Raw genomic sequence first — 21,472 nt, forward strand, 5'->3', positions numbered from 1 at the left:
CCCTGATGTAAATTGGTGCAACTATATTGACTTCAGCTGAGCCAAAATATAGAATACACATGCAAGCCAACATTTTAAAATGTGAGTGCCACAAGCCCTTATTTAAGTGCCTAAATAACAAGGGCCTTCAACAGCTATTTAAATCAATAGGAAGCGTGCATGTTGGGCCTCTCTGAAAAGCAGGCTTGTTTTATTTAACCCTTATTCAGTAAGGCATTTAAACATGCACTTAATTTTAAGCATGTGAGCTGTCCCACTGTCAGTGGGATTACTCATGTTTAAATTTAAGCATGCGTTTAAATGTTTTATTGAACTGGGGCCTCTGGCCCAGATCCTGAGATATTTACATCCCTATCTCCCATTTAAAATAATGAGAGTTAGGCTCCTAAGTAACTGTGAGAATCTAGACCCAAGTCCCGAAATATGGATTCGGGTGCTGAGCTTTAGCATTCCAGTTTGAATTTGTTGGTCATAATGTGCGTGCGTAGCTACACGCATGGTAGCTATATTCAGAATGCATGTGTATTACACACAGATAGACAATGATTTCCCCTGGAATAATACTATTACTTGAACAATACCCTTGAAAGTGCTGAAGTCACACGTTTCACCTTCACTTAGACATATACAGCTGAGGCCAATGGGGTTGTATGGGTGACTGGCTGTTCTAACAGCTGCTCATCTCCAAGTGCGCTGATGCTCCAAGGAGGAAGATAACCAAAACCTCTCTCGCCTCCATCTTCTTGTTGTCAATACTCGTCCCATGTTCCCGTCCTCATTCTGCCAGTGGCTGTGACACCAGTGATGGTGTTTGCTTTATTCTAAGCACCTGGTCTTTCTTTGCACTGTTTCTCTTTATCATCTGCTGTCTAGACACTGCGGTCACAGTTGAACAGCAATGTGTGTTTGACTAAAGTACATCTCCCAGAAAGGCATCCAGTCTTGATCTGAAGACATCAAGAAATGAAGAACCCACCACTTCACTTGGTAGTTTGTTTCAGAGGTTAATCACTCTCATTGTTAATATGCATGCTTTATTTCTAATTTGAATTTGCCCGGCTTCAGTCTTGGCCACAGGTTGTTATGTCCTTCTCCCTCATGGGCCAGCCAGAAGTTGGCACAAAGAGCTTAAAGTTAAGGGCCCACTCCTTTCAGTCACTCCACGAGTCTGATTCAGCTCCCAGTGAAGTCAATGGGAGTCTTTCCACTGGCATCAATGAGAGCTGGAACAGCCCCCATTTACGGGACTTTCATTGACTTCAAAAATATTTAGAAGCATAAATGCTCCTCCAGACCCTACACCTATATGGAGTGACATCCATGTTATAAGTTAGAAAGTCATATGTTTACCATTCACCTTTGATCACCTTACCCGCCTTCTGCCCATTAATTCAACTCCCTTGATGCTTTTTTCTAATATTCCAAACCTATGAACAACATCAACCAACCAAAATAATAAACCTGTCAGAGACACTTTCCCTTTTCTCTTCCCAAGTGTGCAATTTCCCCACACAATTACCAGGGCCAAGGTCTGGGCCAAACCAAGATTCAGTCCTGGGCCAGTGACAGCTTTTCTATATACCTAAAAATGTCAATTTTAAAGTTTGATATTGCATGAGCCAGCTTCCCAGTGGGACCCAGCATTTACTTCTAGCCTTTGCCGGACTGGAGGTATCACACTTCAGCGTCAGGGGGTTAAATCCTGGCTCAGCTGAAATCAGTGGGAGATTTGCCATTGACTTCAACAGGCCCAGAATTTCACCCCTGTTATTTTTCTGTACATGAAAGCTAATTAGCCCCCTTTTCAGAGGCTGAAGCAGTTCTTATGTAACAATTCTTGTGCACAGCTGGACTCATGGTACCTGGCTTTACAGGAGAAGGGGTTAAAAAAAAAAGTTCCTATACATTTTTTTAAAACTCTGACACATTTGTAAAACAATGTTTGTGTTAAATATGTTGCATATACAGAATACAGCAAACTGTGGTGTGGTATAAAGATTTTATTAGCACTTGTTTTGTGATAAAACTTTTATACCACATCACGCCATCATATATTCCCTGTATATGAGCGCATATGTACATACATACGCATATAAATAAATGGTATATTTCTATATGCATATTAAGTTTATAAAACTCCATTTTATGCTAATACCCACACGGTAGTTACAAATTCATGCTTTTACGCCTCCATCTCTTTCATTAAACACACACACACAGGCCATTGCGTCTCCTTCCAATATCTTTAATTAGCTTATTTTCCCACTGCTTGAAAATGACATCACACTTTTTATTTGTAAAGTCTGATAAAGCTTTCACCTTAAAAGGGCTGACTGTACAAAGATTGTCAATACAAAGTTTAAAGACACCACACAAGAAAATGACATTCAAGGCCATGTTCAGTTTGCCATACAAACAAAATAACAAGGATGTTCAATATTAAGCCTGAATTTTCTTTTGATCCTCAAGTTTTGTGCCTTTAAAAGTGAGGCCCACTTTCAATGCCATAGACTGATGTGTATGTATATATATCAAGCTCTTGAATACAAAGTAGGGTCAGTGGTGGGTAGCTTTTAGCAAGTCCACCGTTCTTTTAAAATGTTCTCTATTTATTTTAAAAAGGTCAGGCCACATTCTGTCTCACTGGGGGAAAAATGGGTTCACATCTGGGTGACTAAGAGCAGACTCTCACTGAACTTATTTAGACATAGGAATGCTTTGTGTTTCCTGTAAGGCACAATACAGCCCTGCATATGAATGTCCCACGTTAGGGTGGAACAGAGTCAGCCCCATCAAGAGCTCAAGGAGGCACATTGCCTCATGGAGGCAAAACACTGTCTAAAGGGTGAAGTTCACCCATGTGTACAGAGCCATCGCAAAGCTTAAATCCCATTCAAGCCCTATTTTCATGGTTTAAGATGGCCTTAAGAGGTTTTGTGCTAGCCTTCTGCATGGGGGTGAATTTCACCTACCCCTTTGGAAGGGAGGGATATGGGAGTTGGTGGTGACATGTATTCACTTCCCAAGCTGAAGTGGGGATGGGCTATGGCCATACCTATGTCCTCCCGACCCGACCTGAGGGAGCTTACACTGCTAGTGGCACCAGTCTCACACAGACCTTATCCCCAGATAAGCACAACTTTGGCCATCATTTTCAAAAGTGACTAGTGGTTCGGGGTGTGGCCATTTTTGATTATCCAACCTGAGGGCCTTTAAAGGAGGCTGATGTTCAGAGGGCAGGAGCTCAGCACTTTGTGAAAATCAGGACCTTTAAGATGTCTCAAGTTGGGCCCGCAAAATCATTAGTGCCTTCTCAAAATCTTGGCCAGGAACCACAATTGTTCTTGGCTTCTGCACAACCAATATCTTAGTGGTGGTGGTGAACTAACTGTGACCGCCTTAATTTTTTTCCTGTTACCACCCTCCTCACAACTACACATATGACTCGCATTTTAAAGACCGGAGCTTTGAAGGGCACTTGGTGAAGGTCTATTTCCAAGATGGAAAAGGTAATCCCTCCATCTGGACCAACTGGCAACATTTTAAAGTTTTCATTCCATTAAAGAAGATTCTGAAGCTCCAGGATGAAAGGGGGCAGAGAGGGTCAATGGCGAGTAAGAACGCTACTTGGGATGGAACACAATGACCTATGCTAAATACATTGTCATTTTTGAGTTAAAAGTAATCTAGCTGTACATGTCCGAGATCCTGCTGTCATCTTGGCAATGCCATGTGGCAGTCTCTTGTGGTTCACTCAAAGTGGGGCCACACAGGAGGGTGCTTTTAAAGCAAGAGCGGTAAAGCTATTGCAGCATGTTTGGCATGTAACACCCTGCGGTCCCTGCCTACAGCACCCCAGCACAAAAAGTGTTGGAAGAACTATCCCCCTTATCTCTGAATTTGGATTTGTGTCATGCCCTTAACATTGCTTCAATGTGCATTAGCTTTGTGCAGGTTATGGTAATAAAAATACCAAACTTCTCATAGCCTTGTATGAGAGGTAGACACAATGGATGGTGACATTTCTGCTACAGCCCTTACAGCCTCTCATGAAATACCAGTTTCCTAACTTCTTATAACATAGTTGATGTACATAGAAACTGTGCATAGACTTTTTTATGTGTGCATGGCTCACTCAGTAAACTGCAGCCATTAGCAAATCTTTGTTAAATCAGTACTTACAACACCCCAGTTATGCACATGGATGCTCATTCACGATGCTCACTGAAACCAAAGGGAGCTGTGCACCAGCATCCAAGATCAGAATTTAGTAACTAACTTTATGGCCTTATGGAATCAAAGCTGGTCTGGGTCCCCCTCTAATGGAGTGAAGGTTTGACGTAATAGACCATCTATAGTAAGCGCACAATAAGGGGTATAATAATCTGCACTCATTCCACTTCCATTACAACCAATAGGAATGGAACACAAGGAACAAATGTACAATACACCCCTTGCTGTGTTATTCCAGAGCCTGTGGGTGAAATTCACACCAGTGCAGAAGGCCCTACACACCACTTACAAGCTCCAGCCAGTCAGGCGCTGAGCTCTCTGGCCCTGACCTGCAAAGCATTTAAAACGGTGCTGATTTTTAAGCATCTGACTATTCCCATTAACTTCAATGTGTCTGATCTGACTGATACTGAAGCCAATGGAAAATAACGTCAGCGCACAAGGCCCTATGTTTGCGAAGTTACGTGCTTTGGTGGCTCAAGGCCAGAGTACTTGGCCCCTTGCAGGATTGAGCCATAAGCCCTTAACAGGGGGCTTAAGTGGTACAGAGGGCCTTGTGCAGGTTCCCCTTGCTGTGGTGAATTTCATCTCTATTGAATGTTTTATGCTCAGAAGCTGCTTTTATGGATCAAATAATTTGTTCAGACTTATAATCCGCCCCCCACCCCCAAACACTCAGATGCAGAAGTCCACCTGATGGGCTCACGCCTAGGAACATTTCACTTTTAAAACCTTTTTTTTAAAAGGTATTATTAATTATATCACAGGTCTCTGGTTCACGTCTTGTAATGTTAACCAAAAAAATGAAACCACATTTTTAAATGAACGGTGGAACAAGTTTTCTTGTGCTCTGAGCTCTTTGTTAATGAGGCCAGGATAACATGGGGTGTAGAGGCAGTGATCAGTCCGCAGCAAAACTTTCCGAACAGGTTATAAACAGCACACGATAGCAGTTTCTATTGGAAATGATGGCGCCTGTAGTGCCAGAGATGCTGCTAGAACAATTACACATGGCTATTGTAAAAATGCATACAAACATATGACTTTCAATTTGGTTAAATAAAGTACTGTTATATGTTACATTGCTTATATTTGGAGCATGGCACCTATAAGAACCTGGAAAAAACCCACAATTCATCTTTAGTTTCTTTGATCAAAAATACGTATAGAAATGCCTGTTTTGAGGAAAATATCATACTTTTTTTCTTGTTTAACAAAATAAATTAAATATACATGACTTCTGTTTAAACTCTATATAGAATTACAAAGGTTTTATATTTGTGATTGAATTCATTTCTAGTCCATATAGGTATTTAATACGTTCTTTCTTTCTTTCTTTCTTTCTTTCTTTCTTTCTTTCTTTCTTTCTTTCTTTCTTTCTTGTTGTTTTAAATGAAACTGAAATGAGATTGTTTGAATCAACTGCAAAACATTATCTGGAAAGAAAAACCACACACAACCCTAGGTGCATATTTAGCAAATTCATTCTTCCATAAACAATTATTTTCTCTCTTTTCTCTCTCTTTTTATTTTTACTTGTTCATTTATTTTTCACTGACACAGTTAATCCAGTAGCTTGTCACTGTAAGCCATGAAGATCTGATTAAGAATCACAGCTAGCGGCATCAGAAAAGGGCAGCATGTTTTCTTTTCTTGACCTTCAGCAGTTCAGTTATTATTAATTATTATTTCTTAAATATAAATATAAAGTCGCATTGTACAATGTCCTTCCTTCTTCCTGGCAGTGGCACTGAGTCATAGCATTGGGGTGAGTTGAACATTTTTAAAGATTTCAAGCAGTGCCCCCTTGGGGAAAACACAATACCCTTGATTTGCAGAAATGGAACCAGCCAGCTAAGTTATCACCAACTGTCAGGCAAAGTTACTGCTGGCGAGATGCATGTGGAGTTTCACTTCATAAATAGAAATGTGTTTTCCAGAAACTCTTCTGCTTATGTTTTCATTTGAAATTGGGCAATTGAATGTTTCAATTGATTACAGTCTCCTGGTGCTTTGGCACTACACCTCAGGTACTTCCTAGCTTCAGCCACTCTGAGATAAAGGGCTCTTCTGTACATTCCCAAGGGTAAGACGTCTGATGCGCCTTGCACCAAAACAGATGGCATGTGCTAGAGGCAGGAACTGCAGTATCGACTGCAATACCATCGTGTTCTCCTCTTCTTCCTCTGCTTCGCAATGCAACAGGGTCAGTGGTGTTTCATGTCACAGCTTCCTGCCTTATCTGTTGCCATCTTGATTTAGACATACAAGAAGTTTCCATTGTTTTAGATGGCCGCCTTTGTGCTGAGATCGGGAATTCCTTCATTATTCCTCATCTACATCCTAATGGTAATAATAACAAAAAAAAAAAATCTCTTTCTCTCTCTCTCTCCCTCCTCCGTCCACTTTGCCTTTTGCTGGCAGTGTTAGCTGACTCGAAGCAGTCTGTTCTGAGGTACCATGAGAAAAAAAGCACCAATAAGCTACGGTCTATGGCTGCCCTTTAACACTGATAATGAATGTGCTGATGCTGGTGAACTTTGCCTTCCACATGTGAGTGCGTGTGAGTGTGGATGTCTGTGTAAATCTTTGGGTACATTTTTGATGCCATGGCTGGGGCCAACGCAGGCCCTTGGGATAGCAAATGCTGCTGGTGGGCTACGTATTCCTCATAGTTTATGGAGGAGATGCAGTCCTTGTCAGGACCCTGGGAGACACAGATCCTGTCTCTGGCCTGCGGTCTGTGCATGGGAGCAGCAGTTGGGGGAGAGCAGGGCTTCTTTTTGGCCTGGCAGAGCCACAGGAGGATCGTCCCGAAGATGAAGACTGCTCCAGCGGGGATCCCGATGATCACCGGCCACGGCAGGCTGCTAGCGGAGGATGGGGCCACAGGGGCGCTCGGTGGCTTGGGATCTGGACATCAGGTTTGCATAAGAGAGAGAGAGAGTGTGTTACAAGAGGGAAAGGGAGTAATCGAAAGAGTTAATTAAAACCAGGAGAGGAGGATTCAAAACAGATGTCAAGCTAAGGCTGGCTTTTGTATAGTCTGTCTGACAACCCCAGCTACGCCAAATACAAGGGGGGACACGCTGCCAACATCATAACGTTTTGCTGCTGTTTCTCCTTTGAAAAGCACTGAAAGGACAAACAAATCAATTTCTTTTGTTTAAGATGCAGGGAACCCTAAAAGGTTTTTTATCAATAATTTATTATGCTTTAGTTCCCCAGTTCTAGTGTCCTCTTCAGAGTCAGTCCAACAGATGGTCTCTCAGCCCCAGCGCTCAGAGATGGAGCTGGCTTCTCTATCCAGACCAGAGGATGAAACGCAGGCCATGTCAGCTGCCCAGCAATTGGACCTGCATGATCCCATTGTGATCTGGTTACGCGGAGCAGAGGCCTGTCCCATATTGGCCTCTGCCAGACATGTCTCTCTGTTCATTAAGTCTTAAATATCCCTTTCTAGTATCAATCCATCTTCCTGTAGCTAATACACACTCAGCAATACTCAGGACCATGCAGGAGTGGTACCTTGCAGGAGTGGTCTCTTATGTGGGCAGGAGGGCAAGTTTGGGACAGGAAGAGGCAGGTTAACTAGCATCCCTCCTGCAGCACCTCTTGGTGCTCTGCTGAGACAAGGGAGGACTAGGACTTCGTGTGGGATTCCCAGGCACTGCAGAACTGAGTGTGTGTGCTTGTTCAGGATAATCCAAGGTAGGGAGTCCCAGCTTCGGGTAAGTAAGAAGAATCCCATATAAGCCCTCTGCCATGTCTGCGGTTATTATTCGCTTCGACACTGACCCACTACTAATGGCTCAGGCCCTGATTCACTGCACCTGTACAGTGCCCCAGGAGCAGGATCGAGCCCTTAGTGACAGAGGCGTACGTTTTTGTTCTCACCAGAGCAGCTCACTGCGTGCAGCACTTTATATTCAATTTTACAGCACTGTCGCCACCGAGAATTGAATTGCAGATAGTCAAGAAATGCAGTTGATTATCCCTCTTACAAACCTCTAGCATCCTGCATTCATGAACACGTTGTTCCATTTAAGCCCTAGTGAGACAGGCCGAAATGGCACTGTTCAGAATCAGATCCACGCTCCCAAATTTCAGGGTTTAGGTTCCGGCCCCCTTTGCATAATAGTAGACTTTGTATAATATGCATCCAGGGCTCAATTAGTGGTGCTGCGGGAAACACAATTTGAATTACCTAACTTAGGCACATGCCTGTGTCCATTCCTGGTCATAAAAGCACTTAAGCATGTACTGAACTGTAAACCTATGCTTAATCCCATTGTCTTCAATAGGATTTACACATGTGTAAGTGCTGTGCTGAATAGGGATGGACTTAAGCACATGCTGATAGCTGAGCCGCTTTGCTGAATCAGGGCTTTCAGGGCCAGATTTTGAAAGGTATCTAGGCACCTAAAAAGGCAGATAAGTCCTCAGTGGGGTTTTCAAAAAGCACCTAGGTGCCCAACTCCCATAGGGGCCTGGGTGCCTAGGGGCTTTTGAAAATTCCGCTAGGGGGTTATCTGCAGCTGTAGCTACCTAGATAACTTTAAACATTTGGCCCTAAGGTACCAGAGCTCAGATAATGTGATGAAAGGTGCCATATAAAAATCTGAGATGACACATACAAGATCATTTGTGAATTTGCAATCCTAATCTTGTACTCTACTGTACAATATTTTCAAACGTGTATAACTTTCTTTCCAAGCCAAACTTCTTTAAAGATGTCAATGACTTTTTTTCTTTCATTGAGGCCTAAATCTAGTGTTAGTCTGAAATAGTACATGTAGAGCTTGTTTTTTTTTAAGTTATTTCAGTAAAAACAAACAAACAAACAAAAAAACCACCAGAAAAACATCTTTTTTTTTTTTAAATGCTTAATGTATACAATAAGGACCACATTTACACCACTTCTTTCCCTCTCCTCTCTTCTCTGAGCTGCAGTGGCTCTGCCGGGCGGAGAGGACGAAAAGCAAGGCCGATTTGTTTTTGTCACTAAAACCAGCAGACTCTGGATTATAAAATCACTGTGCGGGGCAGGACCGCACTTTAAAGAGGGCAAAAGGGACAATGAAGAAGTTAGACTGGAAGCCCTAAAAAGCTCCTGTACTGCAGGTCTCAGCCACAGAGCAGAGCACAGGGCAGGAGCAAAGAGGGAAGCAGTTCTGAGCTCGGCACAACAGCTCCCAGGGACTCATCAAATAAGAAATTAACAAGCCTATCATAATCTCTTTCACACCCATTCTTCTCCTTTGGCTGTGATCCTTACACTGTTTTCATTCTTCTCAGTTTATGGGCTTGTTTCATTGTTTCCTTTTACTAACAAACCAATAAAAAAACAGGGAGGGGAGGGGCATTCAGCTCCTTTGAGTGCCTGGGCTCACTTTACAGGACGTTGCACAGACGGCATCACAATACGACTTCCCAGCCCTGCTCCAGCACAAAAGCAGATCAGGAATTTTCAACCCGGTTATTTAACCTTGCCGGAGCCGTTATTTATGCAGCAGCCTACAAGGAGGCTCAGGGAGGAGATCAACTCAGGCACACCATGGGCAGTAGAAAAATCAGCATAATCTGGCCACTCACCAAAGCTCGCCAGATCCCAAGCTGTGTAAATCAGTGAAGCTCCACTGAGTCAATGGAGGAAAGCGATTTATACCAGCTGAGGATCTGGATCAGCGATTGCAATGATGCCGCAATGCAGAACATGCTGGGCCAGGACAGTTTAGAAGGAAAGTTCCAGTCAACCCACACTCACCGGGCAACACTGTGAGGAAAGCACTGCGGAAGCTGTATCCCATTGTGTTTGCCCCTAGGCAGATGTACATCCCAGCGTCCTCCTCTTTGGCTCGTGTTATCATCAGTTTGTTTAAGTAGGAGCCGTCCGGACGGGACCAGACCTCTCCGGTGGGGAGCACGACAAACTTCTGCCCCCCGACATCAATGGTGGAGTTGTACTTGTTCTCTGTGCCGTACTCCACCCTTTTCAGCCACTGGATGACGGGCTTGACGTCGCTGCGGACCTTGCACTGAAACGACGTGGTCCCACCATAGTCCACGGTCGTGTTCACAGGGTGCGTTCCTGTGAGAATGGGTTTGGACCGAGTCCTCTCTGCAAACAAATACAACACGTGATGAAAAATAAATTGTGTTCCTCAATCCGACTGGGGACTGTTTAAAGACAGAGGCTGCAAATCCCTGTCAGTGCTAAGGAATCAGGCCCCAGAAATCTCATCTCAAAGGTATTTTCCATCTCTACTCTGATCACATTATCCCAGCTACCTACTGAGCTAGGGGCATCAGTATTCAGCCACCCAAGCCCCACTAATGTTACGGGGAGTCACACAGTTCAACCCCTGAACTAACTAGTTTCCCTCCTGCTTTAAAGAGGACTTTAAACTGTCACTCAACCGTAACACAAGCCCAGTTTATAAAGCTGCATTTCCCGGGTGATATGCATAGGACTAGATATTGTAGGTGTTCAGTAATGGATGGGTTGGGGAAAAGGGAAGACACCGAGCAGCCTTTCCCCTACTCTGTACCATCTATTCAAGGTTCTGGCCCATTTGAAGTCCCTGTGCTCTCTTGAGTGCAAGAACTGTCCCCTGCTACTACCCCTCAGGGTGCTGGTGATCCCAAAAAGGAGAGGCAAGGAGGAGGATGGGCCACACACCCCATTGCTGAGACTGGCTAGTGTAGCTGAATGGCCACAGAGGTGAAGGCAGGTTGCATGCTCAGAAGGGGTGCTGCAGCAGCTGCTGTCCTGACTGCATCCTGAGCATGGATTGTACCTCCTTAGGAGAAGCATTTCCCAGAGCTCTCCCGCAGGGCCCAGTTGCCAATTTTCACATGGTAAATAAGCACCCCAACTTTCACAAGAAGCCAAAAATCAAGCTAATCCCATTTCAAAACAAGGCCAAACCAAGCCAATCCCTAAGAACCCCAATACTCTATGTGACTAGATCCGCCCAGTGGGCAATCTGGGATTGCAGTGGGCCCGCTGTGCACCCCTGACTCTCTCCCCAACTAGCCCCTGCTTGCCTCCCCTTACCCCGCTTGCCAGGAACTGATCAAAAAAAAAAAGCAATAAGCTACAAGCCAAACAAGCAACAAGCCAAAAACTAGCCAACAAACAACTCACAAGCCAATTAAGCCAAAAAAAAAGCCCAATTTCTGCATTTTTTTCATGGGTTTGGCATGTCTGCTGCAGGGGCACAGTGCAGTTCTGCGCTGCCCCTGGCACAGGCCTGTGCTTAATGGTGCACTTTGACCCTCAGGGGTATAACACATGCAGCGTTATTCTCTGAATCTGGAACAGGGCAGGTAAGTGTCCTGAGCCAGCGTGAAAAAGGGCAAACCACACGGACACTTTCCTGTCATTATTCCAGAAAGAAATTCAGGAAACCCTGCAGGATAGTGTAGCAAGGGTGGCAACCTAAGCTGACTGTTATGGCAAAAGTGCTCCTGGCATTAATCGCGATGCTGGCCCATAGCATCACCAGGCTAGCTTCCTGCTAGGGTGGCAGTTATATATAATCTTAGGATGTTTCCATGGGGCAGTCCTGCATGTTCTCTGCTAGATCTGTAGGATATTGTGTGCTTTAGCCATGGGGACCTATTATGAGTCAACAGGAGAGTCACAGGTCCAGGCTGTTGCTAGCCCAGTGTGGGTACGACAAGAGGGGGAAAGGAACATTCCCGCTCCTTGCACAGGGCAATCCCTGTCTCTCCAAAAGCCCCCTAGACTTACCAAAGAAGACGGGACAAGTCCACTGCACTTTCTGCACTAGCCAGCTGATGGTGGGGAGTGCAGGCTGCATCCTGTTAATGGGGGCAGCAATGGCTACTCAGGGACATGCTTCCTGAAGTCCACTGGGAGGAGTGCTTCATCCCTGGGGCTGGCAGAATGCCTGTGGGAACCTGATGCTGACGGGGAGCCCTCCATCTTTCCCCCACTTTCCTGGCTCAGGGAGGCTTACACACCAAGTTTTAAGCCCATAGGTGTTAGGGGTGGGAAAGACCTCCTAAGTCAAGTACTTCACTTCCACCTGCATTAACTCTTATTTCGTCTAGTCTAATCGCAAATGTGCTAAGCATGGAGAAGCCACCACTTCCCGTGCCGTTTTCTGAGGAGAACTCCACAGCTGTCTTGCTTCCCTAGTCAGCAGGGAAGCCTTCTCTGCCCTCTGATCATCTCATCTCAGGAGCACTCCAAGATTCCCCTGCTGGCCGGGGAAGCAAGATACCATGATAGAAAATCAAACCCAGGGTTCTCAAAGAACATTAAGACTAGCTCACCAGACCAGCCTATTATTATTTATTATTACTAAACTCAGCGGCCTCAGGCAGGGACCCCATTTTGTCAGGCACCGTGAAAGAAAGTGTATCCATTATTGCAAGGGTGCTGAATAGATTCCAATGCTCACATCTGAAAGTCAGTATTTACCATCCGTTTCTGGAGAGAGGTATCTGAAGTACCACAGATTTCCCTCGTCTAGGTGCAGGGAGACACTGGTGTCTCAGGTATCATTGTGTGGCAACGGCTGGCAAATGCTGACCTTTTAATGGAAACCACCCTTGGGCTGGGTGTGTAAAGAACCAGTTCCCAGTATCACCGGGCAGGCATTGAGGTGGGAGGAAGGAACAATGTTCCACACTTTGATGAATCAGGATAGGATGTACAGGAGGCTATCGGCACCGAGACCCCAGGGAACGTGGGCCAGCGTGGCAGAAATGTCACATATTCTTAAGAGATCATACATGAGGAACACACCAGCAGGGATCAAAGCTGGAAAGACCTAGACTCAGATAAGCAAGTGAGACTGAGAAGTGGAGGCTTGGGGAAGATTTAAGGAAGGAAATTTAATAAAACCTGAAACGCCCATGGCATGTTATTAAAATCGGAGGAAGCCTGTAAAAATGCTGTAATACTCTTATCGCTTTGGTTCTATTGCCCCTTTGGTCACTGTTTTTGTTCCTAGCCAGAAAACGCTAATGACAACAAGGGTTACGTATATCTGTAGATTGATAAAAACCAAGATAAACGGGGACTACTCTCTGACACAGAAAAGGGTTTGTTCCTGGTGCCGTCTGGTTTTGATGAAGTGAAAATGCCACAACTGACATTAGGATGGGACTTGATTCATTTCCCTGTCTCTGCTCCTGGTTTTAGTGTAAACACATGTTTTTACCGTCTCCACACAGCTGCATTTTTATTGATACCAGATGTCCAGCAGGTTTGTGCATTCGGAGCACAACACAACTCCGTACATGTGCTTTTAATTCCTGTTATTCTAGAGAAAGGGAGTTATCAGAGAGCAGATTTCACACCGGGATAGACTTGATCATGCTAAAACACATGCACTAACACACGAAGAACATGCTTTCCCTGTGTCATGTGTTGCTTTATGGTCTTCCGTGCTCCTGCTCCTGACTATATTTGATCCTTATTGAGGTTACAGGAATAAACCATCCTGATGTGTAGAAAGAATAGTAAATATGGCAGGCGACCAGCTTGGCTTAACAGTGAAATCCTTGCTGATCTTAAACACAAAAAAGAAGCTTACAAGAAGTGGAAGATTGGACAAATGACCAGAGAGGAGTATAAAAATATTGCTCAGGCATGCAAGAGTGAAATCAGGAAGGCCAAATCACACCTGGAGTTGCAGCTAGCAAGAGATGTTAAGAGTAACAAGAAGGGTTTCTTCAGGTATGTTAGCAACAAGAAGAAACTCAAGGAAAGTGTGGGCCCCTTACTGAATGAGGGAGGCAACCTGGTGACAGAGGACGTGGAAAAAACTAATGTACTCAAAGCTTTTTTTGTCTCTGTCTTCACAAACAAGGTCAGCTCCCAGACTACTGCACTGGGCAGCACAGCATGGGGAGGAGGTGACCAGCTCTCTGTGGAGAAAGAAGTGGTTCGGGACTATTTAGAAAAGCTGGACGAGCACAAGTCCATGGGGCTGGATGCGCTGTATCCGAGAGTGCTGAAGGAGTGGGTGGATGTGATTGCAGAGCCATTGGCCATTACCTTTGAAAACTCATGGCGATCGGGGGTGGTCCCGGACGACTGGAAAAAGGCTAATGTAGTGCCAATCTTTAAAAAAGGGAAGAAGGAGGATCCTGGGAACTACAGGCCAGTCAGCCTCACCTCAGTCCCTGGAAAAATCATGGAGCAGGTCCTCAAGGAATCAATTCTGAAGCACTTAGAGGAGAGGAAAGTGATCAGGAACAGTCAGCATGGATTCACCAAGGGCAAGTCATGCCTGACTTATCTAATTGCCTTCTATGACGAGATAACTGGCTCTGTGGATGAAGGGAAAGCAGTGGACGTGTTGTTCCTTGACTTTAGCAAAGCTTTTGACACGGTCTCCCACAGTATTCTTGCCAGCAAGTTAAAGAAGTATGGGCTGGATGAATGCACTATAAGGTGGATAGAAAGCTGGCTAGATTGTCGGGCTCAACAGGTGATCAATGGCTCCATGTCTAGTTGGCAGCCGGTATCCAGTGGAGTGCCCCAAGGGTCAGACCTGGGGTCAGTTTTGTTCAATATCTTCATTAATGATCTGGAGGATGGTGTGGATTGCACCCTCAGCAAGTTTGCAGATGACACTAAACTGGGAGGAGAAGTAGATACGCTCGGGGTAGGGATAGGATACAGAGGGCCCTAGACAAATTAGAGGATTGGGCCAAAAGAAATCTGATGAGGTTCAACAAGGACAAGTGCAGAGTCCTGCACTTAGGATGGAAGAATTCCATGCACCACTACAGACTAGGGACCGAATGGCTAGGCAGCAGTTCTGCAGAAAAGGACCTAGGGGTTACAGTAGACGAGAAGCTAGATATGAGTCAACAGTGTGCCCTTGTTGCCAAGAAGGCTAACGGCATTTTGGGCTGTATAAGTAGGGGCATTGCCAGCAGATCGAGGGACATGATTGTTCCCCTCTATTCGACATTGGTGAGGCCTCATCTGGAGTACTGTGTCCACTTTTGGGCCCCACACTACAAGAAGGATGTAGAAAAATTGGAAAGAGTCCAGCAGAGGGCAACAAAAATGATTAGGGGACTGGAACACATGAGTTATGAGGTGAGGCTGAGGGAACTGGGGATGTTTAGTCTGCTGAAGAGAAGAATGAGGGGGGATTTGATAGCTGCTTTCAACTACCTGAAAGGGGGTTCCAAAGAGGATGGATCTAGACTGTTCTCAGTGGTAGCAGATGACAGAACGAGGAGTAATGGTCTGAAGTTGCAGTGGGGGAGGTTTAGGTTGGATATTAGGAAAAACTTTTTCACTAGGAGCATGGTGAAGCACTGGAATGCATTACCCAGGGAGGTGGTGGAATCTCCTTCCTTAGAAGTTTTTAAGGTAAGGCTTGACAAAGCCCTGGCTGGGATGATTTAGTTGGGGATTGGTCCTGCTTTTGAGCAGGGGGTTGGACTAGATGACCTCCTGAGGTCCCTTCCAACCCTGATATTCTATGATTCTATGATCTCCCCTCTCACAGCCTTTCTCCTCCTCTTTCTTGAGCTTGCAGCATCATAATCATTTCCATGGCAACATACTAGGCTATCATAAACATAGCATAAACCAAGGAATAGAAGCTCTTCCTCACTTGGTCTGAATAGCCTCACCAGTATAATTATTTTCAAAAACAATAAGACAGGAAATTAGAGCCACAGAATCCTCTATCGGGTTACGTACAGAGGACAGCAATCTAGTTCATCCCACTGCCACAGCAGGACAATCCCCTATAGCATGTGCCCTAAGGGCCAGATTTATAGAGGTATTCAGGTGCTAAAGATGCAAGATAGATGCCTCGTAGGATTTTCAAAGTGCCTAGGGGCCTAACTCCCAATGGGTGCCTGAATTCAGTGCCTCAGAGTTAGGCATCTAGGCACTTTTGAAAATCCCAGTAGGCTTCTATCTGTAACTTTAGGTTCCTAAATACCTTTAAAAATCTGGCCCTAAATGCTTTGTCTTGTTAATTTTTAATTACTCTAGTGATGGGACTTTTATCACTTTCCTTGGGAGACTGCTCTATGACTCAACAGAATGCTTTTCTCTGATATCCGGCCTAATTTTTCCACTGATTAACTTCATCCCATTATCTCTGTAGTAGCCACCCTAAACTATTTTTCTTCAGACACATTAAAGGCTTTATCCAACCCACAATGAAGTCAATAGAACAACTCCCAATGGCTCTTAGACCCTAAAAGTGGGACTCTCTCGTCCACAAAGTGACTGTCTGTAGTCTGAAATCGCACTTACCTTTTTTGGCAGGCACATCACCTTGTGAGCACACATACTGGGGTGATCACTGTCACCATTAGTTCTCTCTCTAGATAGTAGTTTTTCCCGAGTACCTCCCTGCTACTCTGGGAGTTGCTCTCACCAGACATACTAACCTGCATTTATCAGGATGTATCACATTTTATTATTTCCTGCCCATGTTTCTGACCTCTCTATTAGAGACTCTGAAGAATTGTTTCTCTGTCTGCACTGAAGTTTGCAACACCTCCCAGTTTAGTGTAATCTGGGAATTCAGTTTCTGGCATTGCACACAGCTCTTGGTACAATGTTCTATTTATTCAAGTCAGCGCACTTGTAAAAGCCCCTCCCTAATAACCCACTCAGCCCAGAGGCAGCACTTACGGATTACTTCAACTTTATATGTTGCATTGATTTCTCCAACTTTGTTAAACACTCGGCACGTGTATTTCCCACTGTCCTCAGGCTTTAAGCTCTTCAAATTCAATGTCCACTTCTTCTTCTTGTTCTCCCCAATCTCCTGAGGTGTGAGGGGCTTATTGTCCTTCAGCCAGGTGATGTCAGGCCTAGGGTTTCCACTGGCAACACACTTCAGGCGGACTGAGCTTCCTACAGGCCGTGCAATCACCCTCCGTCTCATCTTGGCAGGTTGCGTGAATCTGGGCCGGGCTGCAAAGGACACAGTGTTGATTACACTAAGCAAGGTGCATGATGGACCACACAACCAGAGCACTACATGGTTATCTATAGGGACTGCCGCCATTGTTTCTGAGACACTCTACTCCAAATATGCAAGAAATGCCCATGCATCACTACTGCATACACTGGTCCAGTGTGGTTCCTTCATAAAAATAAGTACTACGGAGGTTCGTAGATTTTAAGGTCAGAAGGGACCATTTTGATCACTGGTTTGAATTCCTACATAAGACAGGCCATAGAATTTCACTCTATAATTATGGCAGTTGATTACAGCAATTTCACAAAATAATACCAGAGTCACCTGTACATCAGGGCAGAATTTGGCCTCATAGTTTCCCTTAGCAGTATGGCCACCTTTCAGGACACAACTATAGAATTATATGCTTTGCATTTCTTGGGTTCAGCCATGACCAGAAGCAGAATCCAGAGTTCCATAAGGTTGATTGTTCTTCTGGTCTATTTCTGTCATCCAGAGATGAGATAAGCACCTTCCACACCCGCTGATTTTAATGGGAGTTGAGAGTGCTCAGCAACTCCCAAAATGCGGCCAAATGCCAGCAGAGAGACAGAGAAATTGTACAAGGAACCTGCTCTTTCTGTAACTCAAAGCCAATTTTACAAGGTCCAGAGCTTCAGATTGTCCAGATGAGCATCCAGAGTTCTGAGTGCTGATCTGAACTGAACTTTCTGAGATTCATTCAGCTTTAATTTATGAAAAATTAATACTAAAAAGCAGTCTCATTCCAAAAAAACAAACAAAAAAACCCATGAGTTTCTGAGGTTAGGAAGAGCTACTAACCCACTCATTCCACATGACAGGTGAGCAGAAACATGGCACAGGGCTGTTCCATTACAATAGCATCTGGGAGACCTAGCAATGGGTAGTGGGTTCTTCTGCAACCTTGTCCTCAGGGAAGCACAAGTTCTCAAGTGGAAGCTCACAATGGGCCAAATCCTGACCTCACAAAAGTCAACAGGAAGTGCAGGATTTACAAAAGCACCCAAGGGAATTAGGAGCTCAGTTCCTACTGACTTTAGAAGACATGATTTCAATTATTCATTAAATTCCACAACAGAATTTCAGAGGAAAAGGGGGTGGAATAATATTATCCACATGGCTTTAATAGTTTTGCACTGTGTCCTTTCTGTAAAATAACTGGATGGCCTGATTTACCAATATGATAAAAAAAAATCTATTAAAAAGCTCTTAAAAATTGCTACAGTGGAATATGGCAGTTTCAAGGCCAGAACCTTGTCTAAGAGTGGCCTGTAATGAACAATTCAGAAGACGGCATAAATCCCCCACAATTACTCTCGTTATGCAATACTACACCCGGGGCATTTCTTAGCGCAATCTCCTGCCAAGCCTACTTCCACTTCTTCCTCTTCAGCCTACCTAACTCCCACCTGGCAATCCTCCAATCTATCCAAAACACTCCAGCCAAACTCACCTTCCTTTCTCACTACACTGACCATGCCAGTCCCATCTCAAGATTCCAGTCAGTGGCTCCCTGTCAGACTCAAACGCCTTTTCCTCACTATTCCTCTACACAGCTCTGCCCTGGTTACATCTTGTGCCTTGCTTCCCCTAAATCTCTCACTCAGGCCTAGAGCAAAGCCCCTCTTGCACTTTCTCGCTTTCTGTCTCCTGTGCCAGATGTATCCTCTGTGATCCTTTCCTCCTTCAAACACCCTCCTCCAAGCCCCCTTCCTTCCTCCATGTCTCCAGTGACCCACCCTCCCACACCAGCTTAATGAAATCTAAATTAATAGCTCTTCCTCCCAGCCCCAAAGGGAGCTGACAAGCTGCGTGCCTTGCCTTGAGCGCAACCTTATATCCTTCCTTCATGTAACACCCCTTCCCTTCCTTCCTGTGACTTGCTTGGCCGCTGCCATCTCTCCTGGCACCCTGTCATGATGTGTCTCCCCTAGCGTGTAAGGGCCTTGAGGCAGGAGCTGCATCTTTAATTCTATCTGTAAAGAACCGTGCAAATATTGAATAGATGGATGTGACTGGCCTTCTCTATGACACACTGGGGCAGGTTACACTGATTAGCCACTGGAGTGTGTCACTGCAGCAGAACAGCTGGGGGAATGCCAGGAAAGCCGTGCTTGAGGTGCTCTCCGAGCTCCCCAGTGCACAGGGAGAGTCTCACAACACCTCCTCAGGGGGTGCAGCAGGCTCCCCGACCATGCATCCAGCCAGCCCTGTTCTCCAGTGCACAGGGAGAGCCTCACGACACCTCCTAAGGGGGCGCAGCAGGCTCCCCCTGTTAGGATATAGATAATCAGGCCTGTCTGTAAAGGCCTATACTCTAAGAATTTAGGTGTATTCTTATCACTTGGCTAGTTATAGAGGTATAAAAGAAAGAATCAAAATCACTGTCTGCCGGTGTAAGGGCCTTCTCTTACTGTGACAGTCTGAGGCCCTGTTCTTAGGCTAAGGCCTTTGGCTAAGCAGCAGAGGCAGCCATAAGCTGGGAAGCGACCGGTCACCTCCTCACATTCCAACCTAGTCCCATTGAAAGAAGGTGCTATTGGGCTGTTAGGAATACAATCCTGTCCTGATAATGCCTATCACCTCCAGAGAAAGGGAAGTGCCTAGAAGATGTAAAACGAAACTTAGTTTGATAGCATCCTGTCTGGCAAGAACTCACTTATCAATTGCTGGGATGTGAAATCCTCACTTCTGTATTGTTTTGTCATTATAGTTCCCACTTTGCTATTGTTTGTCTGTATAATCTCTGTCTGGTTCTGTGAGTGTTTCCGTCTGCTGTATAATTAATTTTGCTGGGTGTAAACTAATTAAGGTGGTGGGATATAATTGGTTACATAATCATGTTACAATATGTTAGGATTGGTTAGTTAAATTTCAGGAAAATGATTGGTTAAGGTATAGCTAAGCAGAACTCAAGTTTTACTATATAGTCTGCAGTCAATCAGGAAGTGGGTGCGTGGGTGGGGGAAGTGGGAACAGGGAATGGGGGTGGGGAATTGGAATCATGTTTTGCTAAGGGAGGGAATGGGAACAGAATGGGGGGGGGAATTGGAATCGTGTTTTGCAAAGGGGGGGAAATGGGAACAGGGACACAGGTAAGGCTCTGTGGTGTCAGAGCTGGGAAGGGGGACACTAAGGAAGGAAACTGGAATCATGCTTGCTGGAAGTTCACCCCAATAAACATCGAATTGTTTGCACCTTTGGACTTTGGGTATTGTTGCTCTCTGTTCATGCGAGAAGGACCAGGGAAGTAAGTGGGTGAAGGAGTAAGCCCCCTAACATCCCCGACCGTGCATCCAGCCAGCTCTGTTCTCCAGTGCACAGGTGTGGTGGGGCCCTGGTCAATGAGGTGTCCGTAGGGGCACAGGCCGGGAGCAGTCCCTGTGCTCAGGAGAGCACAAGCTCTGCAATTGTTCTCAGTATATGAAGGGAGAAACTCCCCACCTCCACGTACAACCTGGCTCATTATGAATGAGCTGCTCACTCTAGTGCTTTTTGTGGCTTCACAGCAGTGGCAAAAATTACAGCCCGAGCTCTGTTGGAGGCTGGTTTATGGCTGCTGTGCCACTCCTGCTCCGTCCCCTCACTACTCAGGAGTGGGAGAGGCTGGCGGGCAGCTCCCTGGGCGTGAGGATGTTGGCGCGCAGGCCTCACACACTTGAGGAAAAGAAGCCGGGCCCCTCACAGATCTGTGTGTGTGTCACACACACTGGCCTCAGGCCCAGCCACTCTGTCTGGGAAGGAGGCTGCCCATGGCGCTTCTTCTCTTCAAGGCCCTTTCTTGTGTGAGCAGCCGGCCCCCGCCTTACCCCCCAACCTCACCCGCGGCTGTCATTCTGGATCTTCGCCATGTCATGTTATTTCAAACCCTGGTGCAGAAATGCTTCACTCTCCACGCCGGGGCTTTCATGTGTAACCTAATGAACCGGAGCAACTCCAGCACTGAATGTACTACCAGCGACAGCTGGGGCAGTTAGTGTCACGTGCTAGCCCATTCCACAGGTTTCCGTGTGTAAATTGCTGGGTATTCCCTTGATCATCTCCTGAAACCAGAGGCCTCCTACCCAGTAAAAACAATCATGCTCCCAGAGAGATAATTAACCTGTTCAGCACCACACACTGGGAGCGCTCGAAACCATGGGGTTTAGCCGTCGTCCTGGTGACAAATGCCAATAGGGCCACAGGGTGCTTTCGTTATGGATGTGGAGCGTCAGGCTATGAGACACAGAAGTGGTCATCATCCAGCAGTGAAATGGGTCTAACTG

At 45.4% G+C, this 21,472-nt stretch overlaps 1 protein-coding gene across 3 annotated transcripts in view; it reads right to left on the reverse strand.

The window, feature by feature from the left end:
• Positions 1–2,485: 2,485 nt before the first annotated feature.
• FGFRL1 (fibroblast growth factor receptor like 1) overlaps positions 2,486–21,472 on the reverse strand; it is a 244,365-nt gene continuing 225,378 nt past the window's right edge. For all 3 annotated transcript variants that reach the window (XM_037898265.2, XM_043544861.1, XM_043544860.1), the window contains exons 5-7: positions 16,895–17,179; positions 10,001–10,354; positions 2,486–7,146 (exon numbers count right to left, since the gene is read on the reverse strand). In XM_037898265.2, coding sequence (XP_037754193.1) covers positions 6,737–7,146; positions 10,001–10,354; positions 16,895–17,179 — 1,049 coding nt within the window. In that variant the 3' untranslated portion in view covers positions 2,486–6,736. The remainder of the gene's footprint in view (positions 7,147–10,000; positions 10,355–16,894; positions 17,180–21,472) is intronic.

The sequence above is a fragment of the Chelonia mydas genome, chromosome 4, assembly GCF_015237465.2.
Source record: "Chelonia mydas isolate rCheMyd1 chromosome 4, rCheMyd1.pri.v2, whole genome shotgun sequence".
Taxonomy (NCBI): domain Eukaryota; kingdom Metazoa; phylum Chordata; order Testudines; family Cheloniidae; genus Chelonia; species Chelonia mydas.